Source organism: Eutrigla gurnardus (assembly GCF_963514095.1).
Source record: "Eutrigla gurnardus genome assembly, chromosome: 14".
In the NCBI taxonomy this organism is placed as follows: domain Eukaryota; kingdom Metazoa; phylum Chordata; class Actinopteri; order Perciformes; family Triglidae; genus Eutrigla; species Eutrigla gurnardus.
The window spans coordinates 15,372,873-15,400,802 of NC_139937.1; the positions used below are offsets into that span (position 1 = coordinate 15,372,873).

Here is a 27,930-nt window from a genome sequence, read left to right on the forward strand (position 1 = left end):
ATGTAGACAGACCTAAAGTGTTTGTGATTTAAAAAAAAGCTCCTGTAGTCTTGTTGCAATTACTTAATCAGGGCTGAGACAAAGAATATATCACCATGCCACTTTTATGTAGTATGTAACATGGGGGGACAACAAGATTTGGCTTTTCTTTCTTTTTTTTAAAACCAAAAACCCTCACCACAGCCCTGTTAGCGACAACGGTATTCCTGTGTGACCACCTCAAAGTAATCCATAACGTATCCCCGTTGGAACCGTCTCACAGGGACCATGGCAGCCACGATGCCGCCTTGTGACACGACTCAGGGATAAGGCAAATACCAGATCCAGAGTGAAGTGACAAAAATCATTAGCTCTGTGAAATGTCAGAGTGGTTCAGACTAATTGTGACCAAATCATTCAGCTTGAGGCTCAAACAGCCAGAATCATTTTTCATGGGCCAGCTGAGGACACCTGCGCCACATCCAGTGGCAGACGGGGCATCGTTGGCAGCAGAGTCCGAGTCATCTCCAGTTAATCAGCTACTAAATATCTCTCTACAGCTATGTCTCTCTAAACATAATGACCAGGAAGGATTTCAGTCCATGCTTGCTTTTATTGTATCCATAGCACTTTGGAGTTTTGCCTTTTTCCACTCCGGTTACTTCATCCATCCCATGATAAACGACACGGGGAAGAGCATCCACCCGAAGCCGGCCAGCCAGCATGAAGAGGTGGCGTGGGACGGTAGATTCAAGGCAGTGCCTCACCGGTCAGCTGAATAACAAGACTTCCACTTGTTTCTGACTGGATGAGCAGCAAGCCAGCGTGTCTGCCTGCAGTACTGGGCTTGAACTGGACGGGTAACTTCAGGTAGTGCTGGGATCTACAGGGTGGGAAAGAAGCACGGTTGGTAGATAGGTCATAAAAAGATGATTTCAACTTTAAACGTTGAGCTTGAATACACAACGCATGCACCAGCAAACGTACATGCACATTCACATACAACGTAAAGTACTTAACACTGCACTTAATGAACGCTAGCCCAGGTATAGGCAACCTTCGGCATGCATGCCTCCATCGGGACACGGCAGCCAAACTATTGGCTCACTAGCAATAAGTGTGTATGACAAGTTTATGGCAAGGTTACGGTGTCCTCTTTCATAGGCATTAATGGTTGTGCGGCCTGCTATTGATGGTAGTTCGGTTCAGTGTTTATCCCACTCACATTGTGCAAAGACCCGCTCTACCAGCCTTTGATTGGCTGGTTCTCTTTTTCTTCTTTTCTGCTGAATTTCTTGTATTGTTTATGAAAACAATTCTTGGAGGGTTGGTAGGTTAATGATTTCCACTCAGATGTGGACATTTTCAAGGATGGCAGCCTTCATTTATAGTGCTCTCATGCATAATTACAATTAAAATGGGCACTTATCTAAAACGGTCGCCGACCCCTGTGCTGTACTACAAAAATCACTTTAAAACACTGTATACAAAAAGGAAAGTTCAACTCTAAGTGACATGCAGACCAAATGTTTGGCACGGTAAGAGAGGCAGCAGAGCTCCACTGTGTTCAGTGTGGATGCATTGGAAATTACATGAGCCACAACATGCTGGACCAAAACACTACCATGAATCCACACACATTGGCGATAAAAGTAGTCATGACATGACAAATGGTATGTCTGACAATGCTTTATTTTTGGCCAGGAAGTATATTTAGTTTAAGTATATCTTTTCCCCTTTTTTTTCTCCTTCTCTTTCGACAATACAAAAACAAGCGTGCCCATTCTGAACACACTCCCTCATCAGCAGAGCACGGCACAGCAGGGCCCGTGGCCAGGCAACCCCTCCCAAAGGCCTTAGTTAGACAAACATCAGTACTCCTCAAGGCCTCAAGTGTGTTCCGTGTATAGTAACAGCGTCCTCTAGGTCCCAACATCTCCCACAGTGAGCAGTCACACAGGGAAAATAACATTACAGAGTCTAAGCAACAGCACAGAGCAAGAGTTGTGTTTACTATTCCTGACTAAACATTAATACCTAGCTACTTAGTTCCATGAGAGAAATCCCTGCTGAACCACCTCTAGCCGCAAACCATGAAAACCCTAAAATGGAAGCGCAGTAATGAGAAAAAAAAGGCAGGCATGAATAACAATGACATATTATAAACCTCTGACTCCCGATGTGTCAACCGGCTACTATTAAAAGGTGACAAATGGCTAGTGTCTGCCGGGTATAATGACCAATGGACTCACCTCAGGGAATATTTGGAATGCTTGATGTGGAAGGGCTCCTTAGGGTTTACAAATTTCAGCTGCAAGTCAATTAGAGAAGCCACACATCAAATATCAAATCCATGCAAAGCACAATAACAGTTGTTAGGGGTTACTACATTTATCATTAAAAAAACATGCAATCTGTATTAGCAATATGGAATAACAGTATACACAAGGTGAGCCTATATCCAATTAATACACTGAACAGATCCGAGTTCAATGTACTAAATATAAACTTAACTAAATAAAGATCAACTCTGTCTTCATGTGGAATCGTGCATTTCAGTTTTTGATGCAGTCAAGTGAGAAAGTAAACGCCTCCCTTGCTGCGTCTTTGTGAGAATAAAGCGTGCCTCACCTCATGCGTGTCGGCCGAGTTGTTGCGGATGTTGACCTTCAGAGTGCTGGATTCGCCCGCCCGCGTGGCTGGGAACGTGTAGAGATCCTGTGGAGAATACACACCCCTCCGCACAGCCTCCTCCTGACTGGATTGTGTTTAAACGGAGAGCATAAACATCACAACAACCAAGAGCAGTAGCTGTAGATGATGGAACATGTAGATGCAGGGCCGGTCGCTTCCATGAATCTCACTACGGTTAAATGTGTTGTCTTTTCCAGCCAAGTTCTGGAGCACTTATGGTGTACAACGGAAAAACACTCAACATCGGAAAAGGAAGCGTGTGGATTGGGGAATAGAGTTGAGAAGATACATCCTGGTAAATTGCTCATTTAATTTGAGATGATCCAGGTCTCACCTGGTTTTGCCTGCTGAGGTTTCAGCTCTCTTCCTGGTCTTGACTGTGGCCTCGGTCTTCACCAGAGAGCAGTCTCCTTCATGTGGTCCTGCAACTGGTCCAGACTTTACTCCCTTTAAACGCAGACAAATCATTAGGATCTTGGCTAGTAAGTACAACCTGCCATCCCCATACTACTTAAAAACAATCTGGTTATTAAAATACAATTGAGAAGAAATGCCCTCTAATATATTTTAAGTATATCATGCACAACGTACTGACTGTGAGATTTGTTTTACTACTAAATCCACAACTAATAATTTGCAGAAAGTGAAACACATCACACGTATTTTTGTTCCACATCAGACTGTCAGGCACGAATCTAAATCAAAGTCTCGCTAACCGGAGTCACAGATTAGCATTTAACACCACTGCAGGATTTAGCACTCCACTTTTAACATCACATCTGAGAAATAAGGCAACAACAAAAGCGCCACCATCATAGCCACTTAACCTACTTTATGTGGAGCCATCTATCTGACATCCCACTTGCTGTGTATGTATGCTCTTAAGTTAACTGGGTCTGTCATAACACGTCACATTAAAGCGGAGCACACACGAAGCCTGCAGGCCCATCTCAGCAGGACGGCTCTGCTTACCATCCCACAACCCACTTCTCTCATTTGTTAATTCTGTCACTAACACTACAAAGCCATAGTCAGGTTCTCCAGTACCATACGTGCTGCTTTTTAATATAAAATAAATGATTAAGGCAATGGCACGTTCTAATGCTTTAAAGTGTGTATTTTCCAGCAATGGTTATGTACACATGGTTGATAAAACACTGTAAAGGTTGGTTGAATGTAGTTTTTTTCTGCTTGGGGAAGAAATATGAAACACACAAAGAGCGGTTCAATGGATAGCTTTGAACAGACAGGAGTACCAAAACAATATACTGCTGATGACGGGGGCAGCAGCAAAACATATTTTAGTAACCTTAAATTCAAGATCAGTTTAAGGGTACGCTATATTTGAAATATTTTCACTGCTTTGGTGTTTTAAAAAGGGTCATTTCAGATTCACCAAAGTCACACAATAACACAAACGGACGAACTGATTGAGGCAACGGGAGACCAGCAACCCCTGTGTTCTGGGAGGTAAAAATTACCATCAAAGAAATCTGGTGGCTTTGAAGAGATTAGATAGACATAACTGCTCTAGTTCCCTGTTTGAATTAGCTGTCCGATGGCAGGGGTGTTGGAAATATTCTAAATATAGTGTACACTTAAACTGATGATGATCTTCTTTTTTTTTTTTTTTGTTAAAATACATTTTGCTGCTGCCCCCGTCCACAGTAGTACATTGCTTCTCTCCCGTACTGTATATCCCGTCTGCTCCTCCAAACTGGGGGCTTGTCGACCACCAGCTATTGTAGGTAACACACAGGCTAAGAAGTGAGTGAAAACTCAGCCAAATAATTGATTGTAGACTATGCAATATGAAACATAACATAAAAAAAATGAACACCATTTTTTCTCCACCATAAAACCGTTAATAGAGAAGCACATTTTCTCTATGTAATACCGTGTTTGAGAAAGCATCTATTCATTTTGTGGGACTCACAGTGCCGCAGAGTTGGAAGCGGATTCTGGTTTTCTGCTGGGGCTCAGACACAGGGTGGCACTCCAAGTCCCAGAACTGGGCATAGTCCCCTCTGTCCCTGGGCAGGAAGATAATAGGCACCTGGGAGAACAAGAACGATTTAACCGTTTAAGTACTTGTTATACTCTTATATATTCTAAGAGGCCAACCTCTCCGGAAATCAACTGCCACATAACTCAACCTTGTTTTACTGCTGCAAGGTTTTCTAGTGGAAGATAGAGTCAGTGCAGCTTGAGTATAGCAGGCAAATAAAACCAAACCAAACAAAATGCTCAAAAAAGGAAACCTTTTGAAATTGCACGTTAACCAAAAAGATATATTTAAAAAAAAAAAAGGTAGATTAGTTCAGACAAAGACTGAAGGATTAGTTTCAAGTTTCCCAACAGTATTTTTTCATAGAGGTTCAATAGAGCCGCTGAATTCTGCAAGGCACTGGTTCAACAAGGTGCTGCAAACAAAATGGATTTGCTGCAGTGCTTTTGCAGGAAAAAAAACAAAAAAACACACCAGTGGGTCAATTATATAGACATGCTGTAGACCCAGGTTACATGTCATGTCAGAAATGTCAGTTAATTTCTCTACAGTCAGAGTACTCAAAGTCCGTTATTCGTAAAGTGGCCCCGACAATTAATTATTTGCAAATGTTAGTTTTATTCAGCTATTAAAAAAATGAATGAAAAATTATACATTTAGGTTATTTTTGCTACAGAAGCCAGACCAACCATTATAAAAATACCACCAGAATCTCAGAGCTAATAAAGTATACACTTGGATGTCTTATTTTATGACCTAATTATTGGTGACCCTCAAACTATAAAGAGCTGTAAACCACATCAACATATGCAGGCGCCATCATTTCACAATTTTATAACTGACAAATCTGGTTGGTTGCGAGTGCCTACCTGCATCTTCTCATGGGCCCCCAGAGTGCCAGAGACCCTGGAGCATCTGAAAGCAGTGTAAGTAGCCCGGTAAACGTCTCCACTGTTGTCAACACCCTGAGGAAAAAGACGAGACAATGGTTACTGCGTTGTCGCTGCTATCACTCAATGGCAAGTAACAAGACCAAAACCAACAAGATTATATCCAAAATGCGTGGAGCTACAAAATAAACCAAAGCGAGACAAAAAGGAGCATTTAGTTACACTTACAGTGAAACTTAACTCAAAAGAAAATCGCAAAATAAACTGCAAAACAAATGAAAGCATTTGATTCCCGAGGATGGTAAACAGGATGAAAGAGTTGACAGAAGAAAGAGATAATGATAAGAAGAAAAAAGAAAGCACCTTGACATATGGAGGAGCAAATGATGACAGGTACCACCTCACTTCACCTTCCCCATTCTGCACCTCCAGCTGGGCCTCTGAAGTAGAGCAGCAACACAGAGTTCAAGTCTCCCACAGGAATACACACAAAAGCATGCTGCCCAGAGCAGCTATTCTCACACAGTAGGATTCAGAGCGCCATCTAGGGGGCTACAGACGTACTGCCAAATGGTTGGATTCAATTTAAAATGTTTAATTTACAAAGCTAGTTACTTTTATATTGAAATGTGCTCAAGAATTCACATGAATTAAATAAATGAAATAACTGTTTAACATTTGAATATCATCATCATCATCATCAGGCTTTTAGATCATCGCTTTAAGGCTGTCGTATCATACAGTCAAAAACTAGATGGACAGAGGAACCTGTTCTCTGGTGAGTCCCCTCCCTACCTGATGTCTCCCCTGAAGAAGTGGTGGGGAACATGATGGTCTTGTTGCTGATCTCCACCAGGGCTTGAGGTGCCTGTTGGGTCTGCGAAGGTAGTGACTGCTTGGCAGTGAGCCTGGCCACAGGCAGCACCGGGGTGGCGGCCTGAGGAGGCAGGGCTGACAGACTCGTGTCTGCAGGGGCGGCTGACACATCCAGAGCCAGGTCCCTACGAATCTGGACCTTAATAAACTGAACGAGTGGTAACAATGTACACATTTAGCTCTTGTTAAAAGGGTTAGTTTGGATTGTTTGAAGAGGGGTTGTATGAGGTCCTTCACCTCTAGTCTGGAGAAACTGCACAGGAGAAAAGCTATTTACTACTGGGGATCGGGGGAAGGGGAAACATTTATTTTACACTTAAAAAAAAAAAAAAAATCAATAATAGTTTTAAGTGTATGCTATATTTGGAACATTTTCAATGCTTTACCTTGCATTACAACCATTTCCAACGAGGAACTGAAGCAGTCTTTTCAAAGCCAGACTCCATTGACAGAAAACGGGAATGTCACCCAAAATATGCATATAATGATTTGGGTTATCGGTTGTCTGTGGCAAACTAAAGCAGTGAAATGATTGTGAATATAATAACAATTAAGCTGATATTGTTTTTTGTGCGCGTCTAAAATGCATTTTGCTGCTACTCCCGTCCACAAAAGTACATTGTCTTACTCCCACGCTGGTACTCCTATCTGCTTCGCCAAACTCTGAGACTGCAAATCATCATATACCGAGTTAATACACTTACTATGGAGAAGAACCTGATACAACCCCACTATACCTTTCAGATCTCACAGCACAAGACACGATTCACGATTGACTTGAAAAGCAATATGTTTTAAGTGCTCCATACCTTCTGTTGACTGTCACACTGGACATAAATCTGTCCACTCCATGGCAGCAGGGTAGATTTAGTTGCGAGTGAAGGGTTCGGGCTGATCAAAATCTGCAGGTGGCAACTTGTGTAACAATAACAAAGAAATAAGATACAAGAGGAGTAATTAAAATCATATACACACACAGTCACATAGGGTTAGGATGACATTAGGGTTGGATATTCTTCCTGTTATTGTTAATTTCATGAAGATAAGACAACAGTATTTGTAAAGGGCTGCACTGTTACATATACCTTAAATTAAACTATCAACACTTGGGATGTAGTACCTACACACTGTGGTAAATGCAAATAAAACAAGGAAGATAAACACAAAAACATTTAATAAACATCACAGGGGTCTAATTCCGACCCAGAAGCCTATATTTTACCGCAGCCAATATATTTAACTGATCAACCACGTGTCTTCTTACTGAGGCTCGATAACTCCATGCTGAGGGGTGATTGTGAGGCAGTGAGCGGGCCAGGACAAATCAAAGCTCAGTTCTCTGGATGTATTGTTCCGGATCTGAACCTGACTGGTGGTGGCTGCACCATCTAAAAAAGAAAAAAAAGAAAAAGTAAATTGGTTTTGCTAGCTACTAATCAGATGTCATTGCAGAGTCATTCAGCTAAGGTCTGGAGGTGATTGCTTCACCAATCATACTCAAAATCTGTATTGGCATTGGAGGCTGAGGTGATACAATTGAACATAATATGCTTCTGAAATCTAGATTCTACTCACTGATGGTGGGAGCTGCAAGGACAAGTTGTTCTGGATGGAGAGTCCACGACTCAGACTGCCGGTTTAATGGCTCCGAAGCCTGTGGGGGCAAAAAGACATTAAACGTATGTTTTATTCATGTCTCATGTCTCAACATAAGAAACCATTAATGTCCTTTAAAAGAGGGAGTGTGGTACCTTTAAGGAGGGTTCTGCCACTTTCAGTGCCGGACCTTGGGGACCTTTCACCGGCAGCACGTCCAGAGACACATTGCCATTCGTCAAGCCACTGAAATTATACAACTACATTGAACTGTTCATTGTCTGATATCATGGATTTCATTTAAATGTGTTAACTATAACAAAAAGAAATTCTCAAATCAGTGTGCGCAAAAAATGTCAACCCCCAAATGATCATTTTTACATTAACTGAAATGTATTACACGACTGATAAACACTATTAAATCCTCTAATTTTTATCCCTGTGTGTGTTGAATGCATCTGTTGTGTCACAGTTTATTAAAGTATGATGGAAACAAGTCCGACAGTACCTGTCTGTGTCTGAACTGTGTCTAGAAGAGGGCAGCAGCAGCCCCGTGTGGTCACTCTGCTCACAGTCGGTGCTGTTTGTACATCCCAGCAGCGACACAACGACCTTACTCATGTTTCCATAGAAGAGGTGAGCTTCGTTCGGCCGTTGGGGAAGGTCGTAGGCTACAGAGAAGGTAAATAATGGGTGAGCCATGGATTCCACCTACATCTTTGTGAATCCGTTTCTTCTAATATTTTCTCTGAGACTTTATTAGAGGAGACCAAATATATATTTTGTCCAGCATTATTAGGGTATCTTACTCTCGGTAATGTTTTCTTCTCCCAGAAACTTCTCGTTGAAGTTGACATTTTTCAACAGACTGTTTTCAGACAGAGCCTTCCGCACAGCCTCTGGTTTGTTCTGAAGCAAACTGAAAAGACAAAACACACAAACTGTAGGGTTAACAAAACAGCTTCTTAAAACAACAGAGCTATTAGGAATTAGATCTACAAGCTATCAACTCTTTTAAAGTTATACTATTCAAATCGACAGTCCAGCGTCTGTTGGAAGGAGTATCACACAGATTGTTTTGTGAATAACAAAGCTGACCATACAACACTTGTTTTTTTATCCGATTATGTTAAATAGAAAGTAAAGGAATTGCTGGTCTGCAGTTTCAGTTCTTCTGCAATGTTCCACTGTATGTATTTGAAAAATCATATCACAAATGCATAGTTTTCATCTAAAACCATTAAGGAGAGACACCACAGGTGAATAGTCAAAAAAATTAATAGATGTCACTGTAAACTTAAATTACTTAAATTAAAAACAATGAACCAGTATGTTAATATATGCAAATGATGTATTGTGTTATTAAATATGTCGCAGTTTACAAACATTTCCAGCACAGAAATCTGACCATTGGCTAAAGCCACGTTTAATACATTTTCACCATGTTTTAAAGATTTAAATATTCCATAGATCAGATATTTAAAAAAAATCATAATTACATACAGGAATTAAATTGGTGTGGTGGATGCTAGTAATGAAAGACGAGAATTTATCGAAGCAAAATCTCTAAATTGGCCAGTGCATGAAAAAGAATGTTTTGCCTGGGGTGTCTCGTCCTAATTTACATTTGCTGTTACTACACAGCAAATTACTCTCATGGTGAAGAAAATGAAATACACATTTAATTATGAGCTGTCCACTACTAATGTCCAAATCACCAACCAAGCGCTGGAAGGTCTCACCTCCTATACTGCTGCCTGGAGACCTCATCGCCACAAAACAGACAGACGGTAGCCAGCAGTGCATTGGCCGACTGACATAGGGTCTTTTCTCTTTGGGTCGACTTCATTAGCACAGTGATCACCTGAAAACACACACAAGTAGTATTAGTAGAAAGAACTTCCAGCATACGCAAGACAGGCAGCAATAAGAATACGATATCTTAAAAGAAAAAATATTTGGTTTGGATATATTCTGGTTATCTGGATAATATTGTGAATTCCAATTATTTTGTTCAGGATAATCATGACATGACATCTTTCAAATCTGTCTACTCTCCTACCTCTTGTGTCCTTTCTTTCAGTACAAACTGCGATGGGGCGAGGCTGATGACAGACGGTTCCATGACTGATCGTGTGTGCACATCAGAGAAGGCCACGGCTTTGATGAAAGCTGATCTGGAGCCAGTGTTCCTCACGCAGAGGCACACTTTGCTGACACGACTGACAGCGATGTCAGTCATTGTTGCCACATAGCCATCTGCCTGTTTTCTCTGGTCCTCCAGGATGATGTTGCTCGTTCCACCGTAGCCCGACAGTGGAATCTGATGATGGGAAACACAGGAACCAATTAGACTATTGACCATGTATTTCTCTAGAAATAATTAAAAAAAAACATGGCAAGGAAAACGAGGCAGGAAAAAAATACATACAGAGGTTAAATGAGAGAAATGTTAAGTTTTGGATGACTCCAGAGAAAGAAGCCAGAGAGCTCGTCAGGGCCTAAACGGTCACATCCTCACCGTGAATTTGACCCCTGGCTGTGAAGGTCGGACTCCAGACTGTTTGATCTCCAGCTTGGCCAACATACAAGCCACCCTGGTGGGGGCAAAGAGCAGGTGGACAGTTACGTCCTCTCTGGGACGAATGGACAGCTCCCCATGTCGGGTCAGACGCTCTTCAGGACTGAACAAACTCTGGAGCTGAGGGAAACACAGGTTCATATACTTCACATTTGAACAGCGTAGACATTTATTAAGCAAGTAGTCAAATTATCTTTAATGGATTCATCATTAAACTTGTTTTATTATAAAAGGGCTATGACTATGATGGAAACTACAAGGCTGAAAATGCTTTAGGGCTAGAGGCTCAAGGCAAAGCAACTGCATTGAATACAAAAAAAGGATAATTTCTGGTTGTAATTAATCTTTTTTTTTTTATTGTTTATCATGATTTATCACTCCTTTACTGCCATATTAATTTATTAATCTTCACCCTCTTTTCTAGCTGGTTGTAGCTCCTTGTAACCGAGTGGTCAAGTTGGTTGTACAAAGAAAATTCTGATTAAATAAAACCGCCTTTGGTCACAAACACTTGCAGTGGGATCGCTGATTAACACACAGGACACAATGGGAATGGAAATTAAGTCTGATGTCTGATGAACACAAAAACACGATGCGAGGATACTCTGAACAAGAAAGTATAGAGAAGAGATGTTTATCAGTTCTCAAATGTACAAATATCACAATCTACCTGAAAACAGTCCTGGTCTTGACCACGAATTAGCAGCCGCAGCTGCTGTGTAGCGTTGGTCGAGTTGTTCCTTAGAACCAGCTTCTGTTGACTGGAAAACAGTGGCAGCTGTTAGTTGATATCTTTGAGATTGACAGTCATTATCTAAAAGGTCCTAGATTTGATTAAAGCAGCAAAGTCAAATCTGCATTAAAGAATTCAACAGTCTATGAGGGGTTTAGTCTTCTTACTGCCAGCTGTACTTTACCTTCTTTCAGTTGGTATAAATAAATTGTGAATTATGTTGAAAATAGCTTCTGAGAAATAACACTCCCTGTAGACAGCCTCTGCCCCTACTCATGAATAACATTATACAAGGCTTAATAGAATAAGGTGGATCAGTGGGCCCTGATTTTTTTTATTGATCACTTTCCAATGAATAATTGATAACTAAAAAGTATGTTTTGTAATAATGAAATAAATGAAGAACTGATAGGTTGCTTACACAGCTCGTCCCAGAGTGACCCCTCCCCAGGCTACGAACTGCTTATTAGAGAGAATTGGTGGAACATCGTTGGCAACACCTGGAGCCAAGACCGCAGCGGAGAGAATAGCAGGTTTCCCAGAGTCCTCTGGGGCAATTTCTCCTTTCAGGGTTACCTCATACTGAGGACCAGACGGCAGCACCAAGATGGTGAGAAGGCTGCAACACAACAAGCGAACCAAGTCAACCCCACTGAGAAGTCCATTGAAGTTGTGACATGTTTTGGGATATTCAAGGAAATAAGCCAAGACTGATGCTCGTGAACAGTTCGTTCAAGCATACAAGTTGCATTCAATCAAAATGTTTGAGTCTGGTTAAATCAATGAATTTACATGGAAACATTACTGGGGAAAAAGGTTAGGGATGGGAAAAGGAGTATGTGTGCATGTCCTGCAGTAACGTGGTTACTGTAATCCTCACACCTGGGCTGGTATATTTGGGTGCACATATTGTAGTTTTTTTTGTAGTATGCATTAGGTGTCTCAGTAATACAAAAACTTTGTTTAATTCTGTAAACAATAATAGGAATACATGTAAAAGTTTTTATGGTTTCGTCACTTTCAGTTCTATTTGGTCTTTGGAATAAGGCTGCAATGTTATGAGTGATTATCTTTCCTTTCATCCCTCTGCACTGCTGTCAAACAAGACATCCCTATATCAAATCTTTGTCGTACTCATGCACTCGTAGAAACATCTGAAACGTGGTTACACATACAAATGCAGCGATTTCAGGTTCCTTCAGAAACTAAAATTGCAGGCGTGCGGTTGTATGCCCCGGCCAACCAGTCAAGTTGCAATTTAAATTCACGTCTATCCACGATGTTTTCCGAGGTCAAAGATCACTTTCAACCATAAAATGAAGCGGATGCTTGTGCCACATTTTAAGAAATTCCCTCTAGGTGTTCCGACATATATTGCTTTCAGGAGAATGGACCAATGCACGTACAATTCAAAAACAAAATAAATCTCATGAAAATATTGTGGTGTTAAGGGAGTTTCTCCAAAAATCTCACTCCCATTATGGATGGATGGAACTACAGGACTTCCACATTGTTGGTTACTTCAGCAGCAACGCATGTTTGTATACCTTTCTTGATATTTCCTGCTTTTCGCCTGTGCTTTGAAGGAGACCACGATGCCTTGCTCCTCTCCCATTCTCAGAGACAGTTCATCCGGTGTCACAGAGAAACTGCCCTCAGCATCACTGCTCTATAAACAGGAAAGCAAGAGAGACAATGAGAGGGAATATACTATAATAAGAAGAAGAGGACAAATGTATGAACTAGATAGCAATGGAACATCGGGTTGAATGCTGGGAGGCAACAAGGAAGAAGAAACAGATCAAGAAAATTTGACATACAATGGAGATAGAGCTAATGAGGTAATACATTGTTTTCATCAAATTGAATTCACTGTTGTAACTATTACCACCGCTTCCCTGAGATCCCGTAGTTCATATTAAATCGGGTGAGTTGCTGTAAATCTACGTTGAATTTGGTTTACAAAAAAGTTTTGGTCAAGGTTACATTTTTTTTTTTTTTTTTCCAAGAGGGACCTTTACTTAAAGTTTAAAACAAGTTTGGTGATAGTAATTCCTAAGTAATAATTCCTTTGTCTTATGTAGGTCTAATTTGATTTCAAAGAGAAAAAAAAACCTGATTTAACTTGTAAATTGGGACTGAATGTTAGATTTCATTTTTTTGCCATTTCACCCAGCCCCAAATGGAGGTAAGAAAAAAGCAAAACAGGAGCAAATTATCAGTGAACCCCTGCTGTATTTGCCAGTATGAGCCCAAAATGTCACAGAGGCTTACCCAAATCCCACATCTAATAAGAAAAGTAAAGGTCTGAATTACCTTGAGTTTCAGCTGCACCTCAATGTTTCCTGCGTTCTTTAATGGCAGCGTCTGTTGACTACATTTTCCCAGTGGAGCAGACAGGCTGACAGTCTAGACAAAAGTAGCACAAAAACATGATGAATAAAAAAAGTGGTTTCAATTAACCTTTATGTCCAATACAATTGTTCCGCATCCCCCCCATGTTAAGTTTAGAAAACAAACTTTCAGATGTCACCGTTTCTTCATCCCTTTCTGTTCCATTTTATATTACTTTAAATATACATAATTATGGTAAAGTGAGATTTACATACATTCGATTGGCCAATGCAAGTTGGTCTCTCTCATTGCTACGAAAACGTAACTGTCACAAGACATACATAAAAATGTATTTTCATTGTGTGTAGCGCTACACTATCAGTCTGATAAAAGGCCACGTGGCAGTTTCCCTACCTGCAGGTCTTTAGGAGCATGGACCCTTGCAGTTCCACACCTGGCCCTGAGGGGAATAGTCTTGATCACATGACTTGGTCCAGGAGAGTCCACTTCGATGTCCACCCGAGCACTGTACTCATCAGCCGGACCAAGCTCTCCTGACAAGCACAACCACACAGAGTTAGGGTTCGCTGGCCAGGTTTTTGTTTTTCTTTGACCAATGTCTCTTTGACCATACACTTTATCCTATAACTCAGTAAGAAAGGGGAAACACTAGGAGGCAGTGCAACCCCTTTTCCCCCCACTTCTATGCTGTGTGCATGAATAAAACTTAAAAGAAATAAAAATAGTAGCATGTATTTCAATGTCAGTTTTCATCCAGTACTATATTCCTTAAAACACAAATAAAGCCAGTCACTAATTAAATAGTAAACACACACACCACTGAGCATGAATGAAGTCAAATAGTTAAAAAATCATGAATTGTTATTTAATAAAAAACTAAACTAAAATTCAATCGAGGTCGACTACCTGAAGGAACTGTGTACTTCTGAGGGGCCTTGAAGTGAACCCAGACCATGAAGCTCTGTGGATTCTGGAAAAAAAAGTACAATTTATCATAGAATTGATGAAGCCAGTTTTACTCCTTAATAGAGATAGAAAATTGGAAATGGGAAACTGGCTGATTGGGTAACACACACTTTCAGAAATTATGAAAAACATTAAATAATAATATAAGTGGGAGAGATGCTGAATAAGGGTGCAGTTCTAACCTCTCCGTAGCTGGCATGCATAACGTGATTCATCACCGAGGGAGAGGACACTGGAGCCATGTGTCCGGCCTGCTGCGTTGCCTCAGATGTAATGGGAACAGGTTGCTTGGACAAGGTGAAGCATCGCCATGCTGTGGCGTTCTGGAGAAAGGAGATGTAAAATGCGAACCACTCCACGAACCATACTTATTATGCTCACTGCTGTGTTTCTGCTGCCTTGCGAAGCAAAGCAAAGAAAGGATGATTTGTGATGAACCCATTACCTCCCTAGAACACCCTCAGTATGTAGATAAGGTGTGTAGATAATGCCTACGCATGCTGCTCACTGTTATCCCAGTGACAGGCTCATCAGCCGTCACCTCATAACTAAACAGCTAACATTAGCAGAGATTGAATTGAGTTACATTATGATGCATTCAAGCTCTGCTCAGTAAAAGCTAGTATTGTAAGACGGTACATTATAATATTATCATAATGGGTCCAAATGTAATTTGTGAATTTTTTTTTGGTGAGAAATTCAAATAAATACAGTTGTTTAAGATTAGAGAGTATAGGGATTTTCCCAGGACAGCATCAGTCTAGAGACTTGCTGTCAATTATAGTTCTTAGAAAGGAAAATCGTAATCCGCATGTGAAAAAAACTCACTGCGCTGATGACCAGACGGATGGGCACTGTAGCATGAGTCCTGTTGAGCAGTTTGAGAGGAAGGGATTTGGCACTGCCTTCTGGAAGGTCTCCGAAATCCAAACAGCCGGACTTGCTTACCTCAGCCTGAGGAAGTTGAATTTGAGATTGGGTCTTTTGTGTGATGCAACATTTTCAAAGTATGTATGGGTCATTCAGTAATGGTGGAAATAAGCAACCTCTTCCCTCCAACATTATCTCAAAACACCATGTAGGTACACGGATCTCGACCCTTATGTATTTTTCCTTTGCCTCATTTTTTTAAATGGAGCAGGTTATTTTTGGTTAAGAGTGTTATCTTTGTACTGGAGGCTCTCACCTCTAGAGCAGGATTCTCTGCTATGGCAACCAGCACCACCCTTTTAGCAAAGATGTTGGCCCTGGCAGCAATCTCCGTCTCCGCGGAAGCAGGCCAGGAGCAAACGCTGAAGACACACTGGTACACACCAGCTTGTGGAGGGATGAACAACACCTTCTGCTCCTCTGTACTCTTGGGGGCAATGATCGTCTTATTCTTCACTATAATCCACTGGTACGGCACGCTATCCACCTGTAGGGATGGGCATCAAAGACGGAAGAAAATGCCATAGTTCATTTGTCATTTTATAACAACTCGTTTGATCAATCAGTTGTCTAAAATTTAGTTTTTTTTGGACTTTATTTTGTTTTTAGCATATGTGCTTATACACTGCATAGAATTAGTCAGTGTGCTTTCTGCTCACCTTCTCTCCATCAATGGCCAGGCTGGCGACAGTGATCGACACTTGTTGCCATCTCTCAGAGGGGTTGAAGAGACTGAGGGAGGTCTGTGAAGCGATGCCCACACAGCAGGTATGAGGGAACCGCAGTTCTTCTGGCACCACCACCTGGCCTGAGGACGACAGTGCAGCAGGGATAGCTGAGACAGGGAAATACTGTTTAACTGCTTGTTTGCAAATTTGTAATATGCACACGAAAATGATTAACTGCTGGCCACATATGATTAGTTATGGCATGACAAATACTATCAAGACACAGTAAATTAAAATGTGTAAAGGAAGTTTACTCTCTTCAAAACATAAAAATACACTGCTACCTCTTAGTTCATCAAGGCCTCCTGCCACCAGCGACTCTGCACCATATTGGCTGTAGGGTTTACCCATCATTCCCATGTTCTGCTGGGCCTGATGGGGTCTAGGGAGGTGATGGGAGCCGACACTTCCAGAAATCCCCAGAGGTCCTGATGAGGGATGGACGTGTCTCACTCCAAGATCACCGTTGGTAATGCCTGAAAAAAAAATAAAAAAAGAAATGGAAGAGGAGGCAGAATACATTTAATAATTATATTTTATTGGGTTAACCATCATATTAAATTATTACCAATTTTAATGGGTAGGCGGTTTTGCAATACATAACTCAGCACATTTACTTATGAAAGCAGGGAGAAAAGACATACCTGTAGAGGACACACTGAAGAGACCATTTCCTGCCACATGATAGCCATCAGGATGTAATGGAGCTACAGGTCCTAAATACTGCTGAGTCAGCTGAGAGTTGAAGAGAGAGCGTCCAGCGAGGAGGGACTGCATATCTCCTTGGTGGGGAAGGTCAATCAAGCCAGCACATTGGGGCTTAAAGCTGGGGACGGGTACATACTGGAGTCCCTCTGATGAGTATGACGGAGGCATGACCAGACCACTAGCATACGCCGACGATGGCAGCGAGCTAGCAGCTCCCCACTGCTGGGAGCTCTGAGGAGCTGCAGTGCTGCTAGTTTGCTGAATGTTCACATTACTGCAATAGCCCGAGTCCACTTTAGTGAGCTGCCTGACATTGGATTCAGAGAGGTGCTTGTGGTTTCTGCAACCTGCTGAAGGATCGCCAGTTCTGTCCCTGGGGCAGTGGTAGTTACATTCACTCTGGCTGTGAGTGCAGCTCAGAGCAGAGACGCTACGCGAGGGCTCCGGGGTTTTACTCTGCTGTGCTGGTAGTGGGTCCAGACTTTGAGAATGCTGTGGTTGCACCTGGTCCAGGCTCTGGGGCAGGCCGAGAATATCAAGGTCAGAGTGTGCATCTAGTTCCACAGGTGGAGTTGGACTGAATCTGATGATGGTGGTGCTCAGTGCCATGGTACAGTTATTCTGTGGACAATAACCCAAGACAATAAATCACTCATGAACGATAAAGAATTACAACCATTTCACTAAAATCACACAAACCGACACAGAAAAACTAAATTAACCCGTTTAGAGCAGAGAAAGCATGTGCTCCTCAAAACACGTTCAATATTTCATCTCCACAGCACTGCCCCTATGCCCCCATGACAGTGACCTGGCTCTGAATCATTAATGTCACAGAGCACAGACCTGCATGTCTCATTCATAGGGATGAGTATTGAAACCTGGTATTAAAAAGGTTTCATTTAGCACTGGTGCAGTGCTAAATGAAAGACGGAGTCTTGATAAGTCTAATTTATTATCACACTGCAGCATCTCCTCAGCAGATCAGTGAGGCCTGGGTAGCAAAGACATTTATTTTTAAAAATGTGGAAAAATACTCATGGAACAAGAATCCATGCTGTTGCAGCTAAAGTTAGGTATGCTTTACTTTGTCCTACTGTACCTTTTTCCTCTCAGGTGTAGGTATGACAGTACCATCATTCATTGAGATGTATGTGAGCCTGCTAAAACTGGGGCTGGAGCAGGTAGACTCAGGAGAAAGGTCAAGATCTGGACGTTTGTCTGCTAGACCACTGCTGGAGGACGCAGATGACACCATTCTACAAAGACAAGACAACACGGGAACAGAGTAAAAAATTAATAATGACTCAATATGAAATGTCCCGGGTCATGTGCATCAGATCAGACTTAAAATAAGATTTATGTGACAGTTACTTTCTTGTCAAGTAATCATTTCATTACCATTTAATAAAAAGTTCTAACATTCGATAAGTCAGATTTATTGAGACCAGGTTTGATACATTACCCATCAGCACTGGGAATGGAGGGCTGGCTTGGAGAGGAGTGAGTAAGCGGAGAGGTGGACGGTCTGAAGTTACATTGCGTCTCCTCCACAGGTGGCTCAGAAAAACCCTTCAGCACTTCGGAGAAACAAAGTTATTGTCAGCACAAACTTAAATGATGTCATCACATCCGAGTTCAGATACAAAACGGCTCAAAGGCGTGAGCAGATCATCACTGAGCAATATCTGACCTGTCAGGCAACTACAGCCAATGAAAGCACAAGACACTCTCTAGTGTCACCTTCATCATAAATACTAAGGACACTTTTCTGGAGACAAACTGTTATTAAATTGTAAAACAGAATTCAGAAAACTGAACACTGGAATTTGGGAGAAAAGAAAAAACAATCTGTACATAACAAAAATGGATTTCATAAGGCTCTAGAGATACTAAAGTGTATCACTATTCTATTACACCCTGAGGTGTCATCTATATATTCTCACAAGGGCAGTAGCTTGTATCATGTGCTATATGGTGGCTACTGATCGCTACATTAATTTAAATACAGGCCAGACAACCGTTGCATGTGTAATGTGTAAAACACAAGCACCATATTTCTGCTTTTTACTCACCACATGCAAGGTCTAGTGGAGCGTTTTGGCAAGAGAAGCCAACATGCTTCTCCACAGAGCTACGAGGTAAGGGAGCAGCCGTGACATTCCGGGGTGGTGGTTTCTTCTCCGGAGAGTTACTGCGTCTGTCTTGCTGCTGCTGGCCTGCGCTCTTCACCCTCTGTGGTGGTGAAGAGGAACCTTTAAAACAAGGCAGGTCTGACTGCCCGTTCCTCAGACTTGGTGGGGTTCTTGGCAAGTCAGGTGAGGTAGCAGTGCCTTTGTCATTCTTTTGGGGTGTTTCTAAGGAACACCTAGTACTGTTGGATATTTGTGAGTCCAGTTCTCCTGGCTTGACTCCACTTTCGTTGAGGGTCCTGCTTGAGGAAACACGAGTCATGGGAGCTGAAGAAGTAGAGATATCACATGCTCTCATTTGCTCTGCAGAAGGCCCAAGAGTGGAAGCCTGCCCTGAGCCCACAGACCTTCTGGTAGAGCTGAAAGACGCACGAGGACGAGGAATGGAGCTTCTTTTTGAGTGTCCCTTTTGACCGGGAGATAAGGCACTTGAAGGGGGTGCTGCAGATGAGCTAGTGTTTAATGTCGTCTCTCCTCTTCTGTCTTTCTCCTCCGTTTTTGTTCTTGCGGACTTCTGTTGAGTCTCACCATCCTCACGCTGAGCTGAGCTCCCCTGTTCCTCGGGATATCCTACCACGGGCTTCCTTATAGAGCTGCTGAGGTTGTCAGCCCAGCCAGTCAGGTCAAAAGTAGTGTGGGCCAGAGAGGCATCAGTGCAACCTGACATATCAGTCTTTTTCAGGTATTTCTCCATGTCGAAGGCACTCAGCTCTCCAACACAGGTGCTCCTCTGCAGCGTGTCCAGCATGCTGCTCTGATCTGGCTCAGGGAGGATCTATGTAAAGGAAAAGTCAGATTTGTGCGGTGCGTGTTTATGTCCAAATCAAATGCATACTAGAGTAATATTTAAAGAATAAAAAACCCTTACATGTTCAGTCGAGTGCGGTTCCTCAGTGCTGCTGACAGATGGTCCAACAGGTCCTGTGGACTCAGTTCGTTTCTTCGCCCTACTTCTCTTGGTCAGCTCCATGATCATGGCAGCCAGATTCGATGGGTCCGTGCTGATGGACGCGTCAGCAATGGCTGAAGCAATTGTGCTGATACTTAGCATGAGATGGCTGCTGTCATTGTTGGGGGAGACGCAGCTTTGGTTACCCAAGTTTGAATCAGAGCCAGAGCCCTCACTGTGGTCAGGAAGTGCAGCTGTAACGGTGTGGTCCTAAAGAGAAGAAGAATTTTTAGTCAGGAAGACATGCCACTGTGAATGGAACCCGACCTGGAGATACTGAAACATCAACATATACAAAAAGTCCCTATACCTCCTGTTCACGTGGTTCCAGATCAGCAACACCTTTGGGTGACATCCTTTCACCCGGTGCCTCAAGAGTTTTGTCCAAGTCCTCTGCAACGAGAACATAACGAGTAATACTCAGAGTGTAAAACACTTAAAAATAAGCAAAACAGCAAAAAAAAAAACAACAGGTACTCCTCCATAAGGGAAAGGATTCTTCTATACTGTGAACACACCTGGGTTGAGTGTCTTGTCTGCTTCACTGGTGTCATTGTGAGAAGCGATGTTGCTCACTGGGAACTCTGAGGGGTGAATTAGGGGAAATGGTCCCCTTTTCTCTGGAGAGGTAATGATGTAGCCAAAGGACGGCTAGAGGAACAAAGACCAAGCTGTTAATAAATGTTAGCCAGACAGACTTTAAAAGCAGCTCAATAACAAGTGAATGTAACATCAAGTTTACACTATAAGGCTGTATGAGTTTGACTAAAAAATGATCTTAAACACAATCTTCTTCAACTCTGTCATAATTATTTATTTTATTCTATTGCCAACGAAAAAAACAAAACAAACATTTGCAGCTAGACGTTGTCAGTGATCGGACACCAGCTGCATATCAATGTTGTTGCTCATCCCTTCTACGGATTAATGTTCAAATTAATTCTTAACAGCCTTCATATCAAACCTGAGAGACTGAGAGATTACAAGTTTAATTTCTGTAACAACCTCAAAAAAGCAGTTTTACTGACCCGTTTAACCAAATCCATGTCAGGGGTGCCCAGACAGCCCAGGGCTTCAGAGCGTTGACCAAAAAACTGCCCCAGAGTCAGTCGCAGGTAGCTTTGGTCCCCCTGCTTGAACTCCGAGCAGACCTGGGATGCCCTCATTAGGATGTGGCTGTTGGGGGAGGCCTTCCAAGATGAGTCACTGTGAACGGTGCTGTTGGTACTGGCTGGTTCCATCTTCTCCTCCTGTGTGAACGCAATAAATCACAAAAAGGATGTACTTTACAGAATACAATGAAGCTGAGAGCTTTAGGGATCCGTTAGTGTCTTCTCTTACACTGTGGCACTTAAATTAATTTGATTATGACAAACAATGGAAGTTAGTGTTCTGCAAAGTCTTCAAATGTGCTGAAAGCTGTCAGTTAGAAAAAAAGGGCATTAAAAAGGTGGCTGTTTACCTGCATGAATTGGTGCTCCTTCTCAAATTCCACTTGATCCTTCACTATCTTTTCCATAGCATCACCTGCAAAGGGGCGAGAGTGTTTATTTAGTCACCATATTCAGCACAAACAAAAACACAACAATTGAGCAATTGTATTCTCATTGTGGACTTGGTACATACTGGCAGGAATAAATTCCTCAGTTTGAAACTGGTCAACATTCGACGTCTTCCCATCAAACTCTTTTTTAAAGGAGGAGTAGTATGCCAGGTCTGTGACCCACTGCCCTTCTTCATTCTGGTACACCACACTATGACGGTTACTGGCCCCTGAAGAGACAAGCAGTGCTGCTGAGACGAGCACATTTATAGCACACTTGTGTGCGAGCACATTAGGATTGTTTTTCTTTTAAACAGGAATTTAAGAGAACATTTAAAAAGAATGAGGCCCAATATGCGTTAACTTTCAGTATCAGCCGAGTAAATGTCTGATCTAAATATTACCAACCTTGTTGAAACTCTTGCTCCAGATTGTCAGGGCAATGGTTCCACCCGTCATCTGAATCTTCTCGTTCCTGGTGGAAGCTCTGGGAGAAATACTTGGCTTCCAGGGAGGTTGAAAGGGGATTGTTGACATCCTCACTGTTACAGTCCGAGTCCTCTGCTGCAGTCACATCACCACAAGGCCCTCCCCGACAGCCCAAATTAGGCGTGGCACCATCAGGCTCATCTACTCCGTCATCATAATCATCATCGTCGTCATCGCATTCTGGAAGCAGCACCTAGGGGTGGGTTTGTTGAAAAAGGTATACAGGCTTGATGATTTTTGTTTAGATACTTGTGACTGACCTCTTCATCGGATTATTACAAGAAGAAGAACAACAACAACAAGAGCAGTAGCAGTAACGTGCATGGGTCTTTATAAAACCCTGACTTTCACCTATTCCCATGTACCCTCCCCTTGTACCTGGGACAGGTGGAAACTCCCCTGGGTGCCTTGAAGGTGGGAGAACGTTAGCGTTGCTGAGTCCTGGGGTCTCCCGAGTCCAGCTCCACTCCTCAGGTACCCCGAGTCCAGCAGTCGGTCAACAGTGGGTCCAGACTCTGTGTTCTCCATGGCATCCTGTCATGAATTAGTATTTAGCCTTTACTTTATTACTGTTTCTATTGTGCAGAGCTTGGACAGCACAGAATAGCCCAATTGAAATGCCCATTTGGTCACAGTTCCATTTGAGTTGTTGTGCCCCTGTACTCACCAATGCCTCCCGTCGGTCCAGGACCATGCTCCAGTTGACGGGAGAAAGCCTCTGAGCTCCCCTTGATGCCCCAAAAGAAGAGCTGGCCTCTCCTATACCTACAGGACCCACACGGTCACCCATCTGCAAAACATTGTGTTAAATTAAACAATTTAGGTGTAAAAGAATAACCAGGATGCCAATAAAATCCACATTATGGGGGGCACACAGAATGTATGTTAAGTGTACTAAATGGATGTTTTCAATATGAACAAAATTTTGTATAAAAAAAATTAAATAAAAAAGCAAACACAAATAAACCTGTCCCTGCAGATAAAGCACAGCTGTCTGATAACATTAATGATACATCTCTTCCTAGGTGCTCCGATGAGCCACCTCACTGCAACATGGAATGCAGTCAATGTTATAAGTTACACCAGTGTCTGTCAAAGTACCAGAACTGAGCCTGACTCTTACCTCTGTATGTCTTGAAAGACTGTTCTTTCCATTCCCTGGTAGATTCAGGTCGCCACCATCATCCTCACCAACAGCACTGCTCCCCACAATCCCCAGTCCACGCAGGACGTCATAGGTGGTCTGGACGACGGTGTTCGGGAGAGGGATGGTAGAAACTCCACCATCATTTCCACTGTCCTCACTCCCACTGCTCCCATCCCCACCTCCTCCGTCCCCTGGAGTTACAATGACACACAAGCAGGTTACTGGCTAGACTGATACAGCACGCTGTTGAATGCATATAATAGTCACTCACTTTGAAACATCAATCAGAGAAACAAAAAGAAATAAAATAAGGCAGAGAAGGATAATCATGCATCATGTACCTGTGACTGGAGGGTTGATAACTTGTCCCTCAGCAGAACGTCTTTGTTCAATCCCAGACAGAGATGGGCCGCTGCGACCACTGGAGGCCTCATCATCAGAACTGCCTCCCTCTAAGCCTGGCCTGAAACTGGGACGATTACTCTCACCAACCTGTGCACACACATGGATATACACACGTAAATAAAAAGCAGCAAATGCATAAACCACACTCTGCTGTACAGTCCTTTTTCCCAGACAAATAATGGAGCTACTCAATACTGGAATTTTGAGGCTGATACTGATTATAATATTAGAGTATTTTTTAAAGACTGATAATAATATTGTCTTTTCTTTCTGACCAGTTGTCTGGAGGTGCTGGGCAGCAGCCGTGTCCTGGTAGCATTGCTGTTCCTCCTAGCAGACTCCAACTCATCCTCAGTGTCCTCATCACTGGCAGGACAGGAGTCCATACCTGTGGCAGCCAGACGCACATCAGGCATCTGGAAGTCCTCCTGAAGAAAAGGTACACAATATCTTACAAAATAATACAGAAACGGAGAAAACATTGTATGGGGAAAACATTGAATGGTGTGTTATAATTTCATTTGAGTCATGTATATGATTCACAAAAGTAAGACAGAATTGCAGAAGATGGAGGAACTCTTTTCCCAAAACGCACATTTCAAGGTGTTAATTGTGAAACTTAACAGTATTTTTCAGGCAGAAAAATCATATTCATAATCCTCTCCATATAAGCAATATATGGGCATGAAGCTGCAAGGGTGTATATGTGCTCACCTGATTGTAGTCATCAAGGAACTGATGTCTATACGGTTCTGGAGAACTTTGGCTTGATAAGTTGTCAGTAGCACCCAGAAGTCCCTATGAACAATGAAGTTTATATATTAATGGATACACTGAGACAAATAGATGAAGTGAATGACTCTACTTTAAACAGATTTATCATGGCTCACTATTGTTGGCAAAGTGTTTCAAAAGGTGAGAAGAGTCTTACTGTTGCCGGTATCTCCTGGCCCTCCACTCTGCCTCTCTGCATGGCAGGAGGCACCAACTTATTGAAATAGTGCTCCAGCTCATCGTCGGGCAGGTGATTCGAATCAATGTCATCATCTGGGAACCAAACACACGTTCACAGCATGACTCGGGCTTAGACAACCAGTCTGCGATTGATGTTAATTTTCTGCATTTAAAAAAATATCAAGGATGTATGAACCTGTGATGTCGCTGCTCATGCTGTCCACAGAGACGAGCTTCTCGTTTGCCAGGAAACTTGAGTTACTGCCACTGAAATGGTCACTGTCTACTCCCTCACTCTGCACATTAGCCTCCTCGGCTGTAGCTGGGAAGGGCTGAGCCAGGAAAAGGGAACGTATATTCAGCGCTGGAATCATCATTTAAAATGCAGATCGGCAACCTATACTTAATGATAAGGCTTACTGGTATTCTGTAAGTTACTGGGATGGAAAAGACTGTTTTTTTTTTTTTTTTAATCAGTTTCTGAAAAATATGCTCAACAAGATGAAAGATAGTTAAATTTAAAAGTTATTAAGGTGAAACTATGCAACATACAGGCTTTTAATCATGTCAGTTAGACCTCAAATGTGTCACATGGCTTTCTTTTTTTGATAGGCACATGAAAAAGGTCCACATTATTATGAGCCAGAAATCATTGTATTATTACCTATATGATCAAGTTTGGGGTCTATAAATTCATGAAAAAAAGCCACCAACTCTTCAACCAAAACTGGTACCTTTGCATCAGTGTTATCTTTATGTCCAAATGTCAGAAGCCCTGTTGACAGATCTGTCAGAAGAGGCAGGAAAAACACCGTACATTAGTATAATAATAATAATAGTTATAATGATAATTATTTCTTCTCTATATATCAGAAAATACAAATATATGTCTGTATATGTCCATGTTACAAGGTTACATGATGAAGAGGTAAGTGAAGTCAACTTTGATATGTTTTTTCCAACCAATAAAAGGTAACATTACTGATTCTGGGCAGTATTGGCACATTGTTATACCTACAGACCTCCTAACAAACTTGACATCATAAATGGGCCCTTTTGTGATTCCTGTTGTGGTAGCTGACAGGAAGTAAACTTGGACCAAAGCTGTTGCCCTAGCAACAGAATGGCAATGAAAAATATCAATAAAGCTCGACAGGTGCAAAAGCATCTACCTGTTCCAAGTTCTGTGGGCCGACCTTGGAATGAGCCCATCTGCATGGGAGGAAGCCCCAGCATGGAGCCTTGGCTTTGAGATGGACTGTCATCCAAATGTATCTTTACCAGCATGTCTGAAAGACGGTGGGCTGCGATAAAGTCATCTGCATTGTCCCTGTAATGCAGGAGGGGATGTAAATAATTATGATCACATAAAAATTACTAGAGTTGATACAGTATATCATATTTCCTTCCTAGTTCCTCATAACAATTAAATATGTTTATGTATTCAAATTAGGCTATCATGGTTCCTAGTTTGATTTAGCGTTATTGAATTCCTCTTTGCCTAATGTACATAAAAATCTGCAGTTGAAGCAATCCTAGGAACTAGAACAGAAGATGAGCTTTATTTCTCTTCACATGCAACATTTCAAAACAAATGAGCAGTGTGAACTACATGTATTTATAAACTCACAAGTCATCTTTGAAGCTGAGGGCAAACTTAGGCTGTTCTCGAACAGATGACTGGAAGTTAGCCTCCAGATATGAAGCCTCAACAAGATCTCTGTAAAGCAAAAGCACGGACAACTGTTTAACAAAACAGCTGATTGTCAACATGCTAAACAGCTCTACATCATAATGCTTGGAAATTACATTTGGCAACCAAGTACCGACTCACAATGAACATCCTCATCGCTGTTCCCTGTTTGTAACACATTTCCGAAAACAAAAAGGGTTCCAGCAACTTCTTTTAAAGCCACTTATCCATATACAGTTCTATAGTCGGCAGGCATGCCTCAAAGTTTTGTTATAATGTATTCCTATATCTGCACATCAATACTTCCTTTTTACAGTATTTTTTTGAAAACTACTACCACAACCCTCTGAAACAGGAATTGGAATAATTTCAGCATCCACTCGCTAGTCAAACAGCCGTGTGCAATGATTCAGAGAATGATGCATGAGAGCATTTCCACAAAAAGCCACATCTGTCCCGAGCAGCAGCAGCAGCAGCAGCAGCAGCATGCACCCACCTGTTGTCAGACACGGGTTTAATTTTAGCCACTGTAGAGGCAGCCACTGGAAGTCCTGGGCCCGAACCCAATGTCACATTCCCCAGTGTGGCACGGCCACTGGTGCTGTCCAGAGACCTGGAGAGGAAACTAGGAAAGGCTTCATCTTCCAACTTATAAAAACTGTCTGCCATATTTTTGAATGGGGCAGGGCGACAGCCAAGATGTGGCCCGACTTCAGTTCAGGTGAAGACCATCTGTAATGTCTAAGAAAGGAGAAATAAAAAGGGAACCGTTGTGTTGTAGTCCAAACGCATCCATTGAACTGTTTTTGGCATAACGTTACTTTACATTGCGCTAGCCCAGAAGGTAACATTTATATTGTATGTCTGTCAGGGAATAGTCAGCTTGTTGAGACGACTTTACATCTGTGATAAACCAATTAAGAAAAGTAGTTTGTCGCTTTCTACAAAACTAATTGGGAGCAATTAACTAACTAGCAGACTTAATTATGCCAGGTTAGCTTACTTTTAACGCTAGCTCGTATAACGTTACGTGCTAAAAACAAGTAACACTAACTAACGTTAACGTACTCCACTATCTTCGTTTATAAAGTTAGAGAATAGTCTTGCAACAACACAAGTTAACTTAACATAGATAAGTTAACTAAACCTGCTTGCGTTCCCTTAGCAAACTCTTTAAAGACATGTTTGCTAGAGAGTTAGCGCTAAATCTTAACGTAAACGTTAGTTGGACTTCAACTCACATTCACCGCTCCGGCAGACCGCAGTTCTTCTGCAACTCGAAGTTTTATCGTCATAAAGTGACGCAGACGCGTTTCAAGGAGTATTTAAGTTCCGAAAGAAAGTTCCCTGACCCTTACGTTGGTCATTATTGCTTAAAAGCAGACACAAACAAACCCAATCGTACAACAGTTCGGAGGACCAAGCGGCGCCCAGAAACCACAGGAAGCCCGCGTGAGAGTCCATGTCACGTGGGCGGGACTTAAACAACTTAAACCACTTTCATTGGACCACAC

General features: G+C 42.1%; 1 protein-coding gene across 3 annotated transcripts; it reads right to left on the reverse strand.

Annotated features, from left to right (window-relative positions):
• Nucleotides 1-143: 143 nt before the first annotated feature.
• On the reverse strand, nt 144-27,848 carry cep192 (centrosomal protein 192). 3 transcript variants are annotated; one of them, XM_084027839.1, is made up of 52 exons: nt 27,658-27,848; nt 26,913-27,157; nt 26,354-26,443; nt 25,896-26,053; nt 25,458-25,510; nt 24,920-25,055; nt 24,701-24,816; nt 24,484-24,567; nt 24,045-24,197; nt 23,706-23,856; nt 23,341-23,555; nt 22,885-23,007; nt 22,596-22,751; nt 22,137-22,410; nt 21,812-21,958; nt 21,648-21,712; nt 21,214-21,435; nt 20,704-20,836; nt 20,496-20,578; nt 20,105-20,395; nt 19,120-20,011; nt 18,510-18,624; nt 18,147-18,303; nt 16,981-17,665; nt 16,621-16,812; nt 16,268-16,416; nt 15,865-16,095; nt 15,507-15,632; nt 14,861-15,001; nt 14,619-14,682; nt 14,106-14,245; nt 13,674-13,766; nt 12,905-13,026; nt 11,779-11,976; nt 11,295-11,385; nt 10,565-10,744; nt 10,106-10,366; nt 9,786-9,907; nt 8,853-8,962; nt 8,552-8,714; nt 8,199-8,289; nt 8,023-8,101; nt 7,712-7,835; nt 7,257-7,362; nt 6,367-6,595; nt 5,935-6,011; nt 5,551-5,646; nt 4,610-4,729; nt 3,008-3,120; nt 2,611-2,737; nt 2,232-2,290; nt 144-862 (listed from the first exon to the last, which is right to left on the reverse strand). In XM_084027839.1, the coding sequence occupies exons 2-52, from the start codon at nt 27,083-27,085 to the stop codon at nt 730-732; spliced, it is 8,409 nt and encodes a 2,802-aa protein (XP_083883965.1). In that variant the 5' UTR covers nt 27,086-27,157; nt 27,658-27,848; the 3' UTR covers nt 144-729. The 3 variants fall into 3 exon arrangements, with proteins under 3 accessions (XP_083883965.1, XP_083883964.1, XP_083883966.1); XM_084027838.1 differs by having other exon boundaries at nt 16,268-16,443; XM_084027840.1 differs by lacking the exon at nt 2,232-2,290 and having other exon boundaries at nt 16,268-16,443.
• Between the last annotated feature and the right edge of the window lie 82 nt (nt 27,849-27,930).